This window comes from Sinocyclocheilus anshuiensis, unplaced genomic scaffold (assembly GCF_001515605.1).
Source record: "Sinocyclocheilus anshuiensis isolate Anshui unplaced genomic scaffold, SAMN03320099.WGS_v1.1 scaffold50, whole genome shotgun sequence".
Lineage (NCBI taxonomy): Eukaryota > Metazoa > Chordata > Actinopteri > Cypriniformes > Cyprinidae > Sinocyclocheilus > Sinocyclocheilus anshuiensis.
In genome coordinates this window covers 3,260,768-3,269,086 of record NW_015542382.1, presented here as the reverse complement: position 1 = coordinate 3,269,086, position 8,319 = coordinate 3,260,768, and the positions used below count along the sequence as shown (strand labels likewise).

The window sequence follows — 8,319 nt, the reverse complement described above, 5'->3', positions numbered from 1 at the left end:
CACACACACACACACTCAAGCCATCACACTCGTCACACCCGCTCCTCGGAACCGCTGCTCACCGATTCTCACCGAACCGTAACATCCAAACAGCTCCAGCATGTCTTCGGAAGGATTAGGCGAGACTTTGGTGATTCGCTTCGGGCTGATAAACGCCGACAACAAATACCTGACAGCGGAGACGTTCGGTTTTAAAATCAACGCCTCGGCGAGCTCCATGAAGAAAAAGCAGGTGTGGACCCTGGAGCAGTCCGGTGACCACGGAGACTCCAATGCCGTGTTCATCAAAAGCCACCTGGGTCGCTACCTCGCCACCGACAAGGACGGCAGCGTGACGGCGGACAGCGAGCAGCCCGGCCCGGACTGTCGGTTCCTCGTGATCGCCCACGACGACGGCCGGTGGTCCCTGCAGTCCGAGCCCCACTCGCGCTACCTGGGCGGGACCGAGGACCGGATCGCGTGCTTTGCGCAAAGCATCTCGCCTGCGGAGAAATGGAACGTGCACCTGGCCGTCCATCCTCAGGTGAACGTGTACAGCATCGCGCGCAAGCGGTACGCGCACCTGTGTGCCGAGAAGAGCGAGCTCGCCGTGGACCGCGACGTGCCGTGGGGCGTGGACTCGCTGCTCACGCTCGTCTACCTGGATCACCGGTATCACCTGCAGACCGCCGACAACCGCTTCCTCACGTGCAGCGGTGCCCTTACGGCCAAACCGGGCACGGGCACCGGGTTCACGCTGGAATTTCGCGCGGGGAAGGTGGCTTTCCGGGACGCCACGGGCAAATACATCGCGCCCACGGGCCCCACCGGGACCATGAAGTCTGGCAAGAGCGCGCGCGTCGGCAAATTTGAGCTGTTTGTCCTCGAGCAAAGTCACGGGCAAGTGGTGCTTACCGCCAGCAACGAGAGAAACATCTCCATGCGCCAGGGTGAGATGTGTGACTGCAGCATGCTGATTAATAAATAACGCTGTTAATAACGGTTATGCACCACATTTGGGCGAATATAGGGTGAGTTTAAGTGAAATGGGCCATTTTTGGATTTGGTAAATCATTTTGAGTTTAGTAGCCACTAAATATGTCTGCACATTTTCTAGCCTGCTCTCTTTGTGAAACACTGCATGCATGGAGCTCAACTTAAGATTTTAAGATTCAGCCTTCACTGTAAAAATGGTGACCTGCAACTGTTTGTTACCTGCAAATTGCCTGATTTAAGCCATGGAATTTGCTTTTATTGGTATACATTTATGTATTTAGGATTTAGCTATATTATAGCCTATGACCTAAAACCAGTTAATTTAGATGTAACCATTTTTAGGTTACCGTTTTTCAGTGTTTGTAAAATGATTGTCCTGCCCATCTTGGGAAACTGCAAACAGTTATTTTACATGACAAATATGCATGCTATAGGCCAAACTGGCTCTGAGTTTTTGCCTCAAAATTAACATAAAGACTGGAAATCAGTGTGTGTGTGCGCACGCACATACAGAAAAGCATCGACTTAAATTTTAATGCAGAAGAGATTTTTAATTATAAAAAGTTATTATTATTATTATTATTATTGTATAATAATAATTATTATTATATTATTTAATAGAAATCATTTGAAACAATATTTTTTTTTTTTAAATCAATTTAACATATTGCAGGATAAAAGTAATTTCTTTCCACAAAAAAAAACAAAAAAAAACATTTACCCCAAACTTTTGAGTGGTAGTGTATATTGTGTATATTGCTACAAAAGATATGAATAAATGCTGTTCTAATATTAAGCAGCACAACTGTTTTTAATATTCATAATAAATCAGCATATTAGAATGATTTCTGAAATTCAGTTTTGCCACCACTGGAATAAATTATATTTCAAAATATATTCAAATGGAAAACATTATTTTGAATTCTAATAATATTTCACAATATTACTGTTTTTACTGTATTTTTGATCAAATAAATGCAGCCTTGATTAGCAAAATAGACCTTTAAAAAACATCAAAAGTTTTTCTAATCCCAAATTTATGAAGGGTAATGTTGTTTAAGGGACAAAATAAATTAAGAGCTCCTGAATGTAACAGATGCACATTTCACTTTTGTAGTACAGCTTTATGAAGATAAACAGTACGTGTTCACAATATCTTTTGTTTAACTTCACTTACTAGTCTTTTGGCTGAAAACAAACTCTGATTGAATTACTATTTTTTAGGGGTTGATTTATCAGCCAATCAGGATGAGGAGTCTGATCAGGAGGTGTTTCAGATGGAGATGGACAGGGAGACAAAGCGCTGTACCTTCCGATCTTGCAATGGGAAGTATTGGAGTCTCACCCCAAGTGGAGCGATCCAATGCTCTGCCTCCACTAAGTAAGAACAATTAACTGTACTTAACTAAGTTAGGAAAATGTCACATAGACGTAATAGGCACAGGGTAGAAAAGTAGATTAGCCAGTGTGAAAGATATTTGTGGAGTGAACCATATGGCAAGAGGAATGAATAAAGGCAATAGGGAATACAAATATAACAGCTCGCCTTGGATAGATGCTTGTTTGCATGGTCATCTGTTTACTCAAGTTGTTAAACAATTATATATATGTAAAGACTGCACATATAGTACACAAAAAGTACACAAGCTCAATTGCGCTCAATAAGACCAAAAATGTACATTACTAAATTTGATTATTTTTCATGTTGATTTTTAAGAAACTGACTGTTTATCCCAGATCCCCCAGTTGTTTCTTTGAGCTTGAGTGGAAAGGGTCAAAAGTCGCACTGAAGGCCAGTAATGGTAAATACCTGGCAGCCAAAAAGAACGGACAGCTGGCGGCTGCTGTGGACTCCGCAGGTTTGTGTCTGAATGGCTAATTACAATTTTTGTCGTGCTTGTGTAAATCAATAGCACCACACCTATCTTTCACATGTACAGTGCGCTGTAGCCGGTGTTGTTTTGTTTAACAGGTGAGCAGGAGGAGTTTGTGTTGAAGCTCATCAACAGGCCATTGATTGTGCTGCGTGGGGAACACGGCTTTATTGGTTGCCGCAAACAAGGAACTGGAACACTTGATTCCAACCGCTCATCCTATGATGTCTTCCAGTTAGAGTACAACAACAATGCTTACAGCCTCAGAGGTGAGTGATAGTGCTACTGCAATTCATGAAGATTTACTAACAGTTTTGATAGGATGTACATAATTGCTTAGGGCCCTACGAAATCTGTTTAAACATTTTTTCCTGTTTTATTTTTCCCAAATTCGGTTTTTCTATTTAAATTTTTCTGGATTTTATTTTGATGTTTAAATGATAAACAATAAAATAAAATGTAAATTATTTTAATGTTTAAATGTGTTCACAAATTCTGTTTTCTCATGTCATTGAAACCTGTATGACTTCTGTGGAGCATAAACGACAACATTTTGAAGAATATTGGAGCCATTCAATTTTTACTGAATGGAAAAAGAAAACCTTAAACATTTTTAATGTTAGATTTTTTTCATATATCTTTTCTAAAGATTTTTTTTTCTTAAATACATTTTTAGGTCCCTGTTTAATCTTTAATTTTTTTAATCTGTTTAATTTTTTCCCCCAAATTCCGTTTGATTTTTTTCCCTAATTTCTGTTCTGTTATAATTTTTCTGGATTCCCTTTTTTTGTCTGGAATTTATTTTAATGTTTAAATTACTTTTTTGTAATCAAAAAGCCTGTGATATCTGTTTTGAATTTTCCCAAATTCTGGGCCATTAAGTTCTCATTAAAAAGGACATTTTTAATCCTAGACATTTTTTAAATATCTTTTCTAAGATACATAAATAAATGAAAATAAATAAATAAATAAATACTTTTTAGGGCCCTATGAAATCTGTTTAGTTTTTTAATCCTTTTTTTTAACCCTAATTTTTCTGCAATCCAATTTAATGGTCTATTAAAATGTTAATAATCAAAATGCATGTGTAATCACTTAAATGTATAAAACTTTAACAACATAATGATTTATTAACATTTATTCAATAATACAGCCCAAAAAATGTTTTTTTTTTTTTTCTCAGAAATTCTGTGTTGTCTGTTACTTACTATTTCTCTAATTTCTCTGGTCAGACTCAGTGGGGAAGTATTGGACGGTGGAGGCAGATGGCTCTGTCATCAGCAGCAGTGACACACCTGTCTATTTCCACTTTGAGTTCTGTGATTATAATAAAGTGGCCATTAAGACAAAGGAGGGCAAGTATCTTAAGGGAGACCATGCTGGGGTGCTCAAAGCCAGCGGTCAGGGGATTGCTGATGCAACATTGTGGGAATACTGAGAAACATTCAGCAATCTACACACACAAACAAACATGTGTGTTCTCTAAACCTATACTTAAACATAACACATTCTCTACAGCATAAGCACATGATAACATACAGTCCATATCACACAACATACAAAAATATCTCAACATAATCTAATGGATCAAGGCACAAAAACACATTTGAATGTATAAGTATAAGCAAATGCACAAACTAGCTTAAACTTTAAAACTCATTAAATTAAATAGTTCAGACAAAATTATGAATTCTGACATGATTTACTCATCCTCATATTATTGAAACCTGTACGCCGTTTTTTCTGTGCAGCATAAAAGACAATCTTTTGAAGAACACTGGGGTGCAAACCCCCAAAAATGCATTGGACCCTTTTGTTTTTAATTTTATGAACAAAAATACAATTGAAGTCAAAGGGAGCCAAAACTGTTTGGTTATCAGCGTTCTACAAAATATCTCATTTTGTGTTCAGTAGAAGAAAGAAATGGATACAGGTTTGGAACAACACAAGGGAGAATAAATTATGACAGAATTTTCATTTTTGGCTGAACTGTCCCTTTAAGAGAAGCACAAGTTGATGGTGTATTGATAAAATATTGTAAAAACTGGATAATTGTCACACAAACTGTTGATGTTCTTTGCTCAAACTCAAGATAACAGTAACACTTTACAATAAGCTTTCATTTGTTAACATATAGTTAACATGAACTACAACACTTCTACAGTATTTATTAATCTTAGTTCATGTTAATTTTAACATTTACTAATGCATTTTTAAAATCATAATATGTATGTATTAACATTAGTTAATGCACTGTGAACTAACAAACGAACAATAACTAACATTAACATTGATTAATAAATGTTAAATAAACATTATTTCATGTTATTTAATACATCAACTAATGTTAATAAATGTGACCTTATGTAAAGTGTTACCAAGATAACTGATTAATGGGGTGAAATTCTGTCATGAAATCTTGCAAAAATACATTAACCAATTTAATGCACATCATATAGGCTCATTCAAGTCACTGTCATTGCCTCTCAAATGCTTTCATGGCCTTATTTCGCTCCTTGTAATACCTGTTTCAAGGAAATTTAGAATCTAAATGTGCTATTACATAATGATCAATAATTTGCTTATGCAAAATGGGCATACAGCCGTGTCTCATAAGCCAAGCCTTCGGCCATAGGGTTTGTTCCTGCTCCCAAAAACATTTTTAGAGTGAACTGGCTTCTGTAATGAGGCCAGGTTTTAAATAGCTACACCGTGGCTCAGAAAAACTGGAGAAAGATGCTTGTTCACATCAGAGAGATTCAGATTTCCTTACACTCGCATACACAGGCACACAAAGTCATTTGTTTGTCAGATTGTTACTTGTGGTGTTTGTGGCCATTTTGGGTAACATGACTTGTATTCAGCATTATTCTGACTTCTGGAACAACAGTGTTTTTTAGCTTATTGATGATAACATGTTGATTTGCACTTTTTCGGCTAAAGCTTTTTCATGTGAATGTGTTGAAAGAAAAAGACAAAGTGTTTGTGCCTTCCTTAGTGGGATAAGATCTCCTAAGGTGTGAAAATGCAGTTTTTTTGAAATTCATTTTTGAAATTCTCATTATGTGCCATTTGCAACTGGACATGACAATGAAATAAACAGAAAATGTCATAAAGTAAAAAGTGTGCTTTCAGTTCTTCTAAGAGAAGCAGGTTCATCTCACGTAGTAGCCTAAGTTAACCGATGATAAAAAAAAAATGTTAAGCAAATGTGAGTAGATTTAGTTTCTTCTTTGTCTTTCTCCATCTATGCGCCTCTGCTCTGTTCCTTAAAGCTGCAGTCCGTAACTTTTTTGTGTTCAAAATTTACAAAATTTATATAATAAGCGAGTACACCATGAATCCATTTTCCAAACTGTGTTTTTGGCTTGTCCTGAATCACTACGGTACACCTATAATAAGTGTTTATATTCGGACTATTTAGACTGGTTCGGGTAGGTACCGCTGCGGAGTAGCCCAGTACCTGCGTGATTCGCCATAGACATAAACAGAGAGAAGTAGCTCCGGCTACAATGTTCTTCCGCAAGACGCACGCACTTCTGTTTATTAACCGCTAGAGCGCCCAAAGTTACTTTAGCAGCTTTAAAATTCTTGAATTCTCTCCACCTTGACCTTGAACGCTTTCCAAGATTTTTTTGCGCTGACAGTGTGGCTCTGAATGAAACCCATGAAGACCGCACCACACACACAACACACATAAGGATTTACTAATATCTAACAGATGTGAATATTCTATGTGGCAATAACAAAGAAATGTCTGCAGCTGCTTTCTGTGGGTTTTAGAGACTACAGCAACAACTGGAGAATAAATTCTATGATGGAGAGGTTTCACTTCAAATTGTGTTGTAGATAAACAAAGAGAGATGAGCTGAGAATTTATTTTTCGCAATATTAAAATATCTAGTAAACAAATGCCTTGCATGGTTTATGATGGTCTGTGTGAGCTATATGTGTATGTATGGCTAAAAGACAGAATGACAAATTTCAGTTAATACCTACTATGTTAATAGATAGTAATCAAACTACTACTTCCAAAAATACAGTTGTGTGTGTAATTAACATCAGGGCAGCGGAAGACATTGGAGGAACATGCAGAAAGTAAGTGAGTGACAGCGGGTCATGACTCAGAACGCTGCTGCCGCCTAGTGGTTACATTATTTCTTACGTTTCATCATCAAACATCTTAACATGCATTCACTTAAACACACTTAGGCCGTAAAGTGAAGCCGTTTTTCGTTTAATCCCGTTCCCATATATGGGGCACTTTAGTATTCAACAGAAAGTGGGGATTGAAAGAAAGGTATATGGAAACAGAAGAGAAGATACTGTTATAACCAGGATCCGTATAGGACACTCTAACCTTAATTATTCATTGCATATAATAGGAACAAGTGAGTCAGATAGCTGCAGTTACTGTGGAATAACAGAAACAGTTGAACATGTGCTCTTACATTGTGAGGCATATAATAGACAAAGAAAGCAACTTGTTGAAAAACTAAGAGATATGGAAATCAATGACATTTCAGTTATGAATATATTTAAGAATGCACAGAAACATCTAAGGGTTTATGGTTTTCTTCTAAAATATCTGAGAGATACAGATTTGATTAGAAGAATTTAGTGGGTTTTTGAATTTTTTTTAATTTTTTTTTTATATTAGTAGTATATAATGTGTTCGTTCATCGAGGCCTCACACTCCATCCCAGTAGGTCATTTATGGATCGTGACAAAAAACTGCAGGATATTTTGCGGAGAACTTTTAACATAAAGTCCAATATGGTGTTGTCTATGCAAAAATGCATTTAAAAAGTAGTGCCCAGGCGTGGGAACGAAAATCACTTTCTAGCCACTTTTTCCTAGTTCACCTTATGGCCTACACTACTAGGCTACACATTTACATTTTATTAATGTGATAAACAAATATAGATCAAAATATATGAAAAATGAATTTGAAAGTATAATGAACTTTTTGGTTAAATAGAGCAAAATCTATGACCTTGTATTTTTGAAGTACGTGTGCCTTCCATGTGCACAGAATTGAGAACTTAAATTACATTTAATATATTTATATTTACATGTCACAAAGGTTATACGTCAGTAACTATAAAGTTGGGTTAATAGTCCAATTGCACAAAGTTGAAACATTTAGTCACTTTACCTTTCGTTTATCATTTTATCTAATAATTTTACTAGATCTAGCAGAAAAGCATTTAAATAGCTGATAATAAATTTTAGATGCAGATATATCGCACTCAACGTGGCTTTTTTAAACTTTACAGAGCATTTCATATTTCCAAAAATGTACCAGTGTCAAACCCAGAAAGCCTAGATTAAAAATTACATTTAAATATAATAATTTACACAGACAAATGTGAATTAAACATACAGAAATGGACATGGTGTAACAAAATAAGAATTTTATGAAATTACATAGTGTGTACAAGTGAATCTGTTATGAAGAACATGCACA

At 36.5% G+C, this 8,319-nt stretch overlaps 1 protein-coding gene across 1 annotated transcript; it reads left to right on the top strand.

Moving 5' to 3' along the window:
• On the top strand, positions 1–4,673 carry LOC107692665 (fascin-like). The gene is made up of 5 exons (XM_016491830.1): positions 1–929; positions 2,200–2,356; positions 2,713–2,834; positions 2,948–3,118; positions 4,082–4,673. The coding sequence occupies exons 1-5, from the start codon at positions 101–103 to the stop codon at positions 4,285–4,287; spliced, it is 1,485 nt and encodes a 494-aa protein (XP_016347316.1). The 5' UTR covers positions 1–100; the 3' UTR covers positions 4,288–4,673.
• Positions 4,674–8,319: the final 3,646 nt, after the last annotated feature.

What these genes read in the sequence shown, in the direction of transcription:
- LOC107692665 (XM_016491830.1), top strand. Translation starts at nt 101, where the DNA reads ATGTCTTCGGAAGGATTAGGCGAGACTTTGGTGATTCGCTTCGGGCTG. An exon ending in AAACATCTCCATGCGCCAGG is followed by an intron (nt 930 to 2,199) that starts GTGAGATGTGTG and finishes ACTATTTTTTAG; the next exon opens with GGGTTGATTTATCAGCCAAT. An exon ending in CAATGCTCTGCCTCCACTAA is followed by an intron (nt 2,357 to 2,712) that starts GTAAGAACAATT and finishes TGTTTATCCCAG; the next exon opens with ATCCCCCAGTTGTTTCTTTG.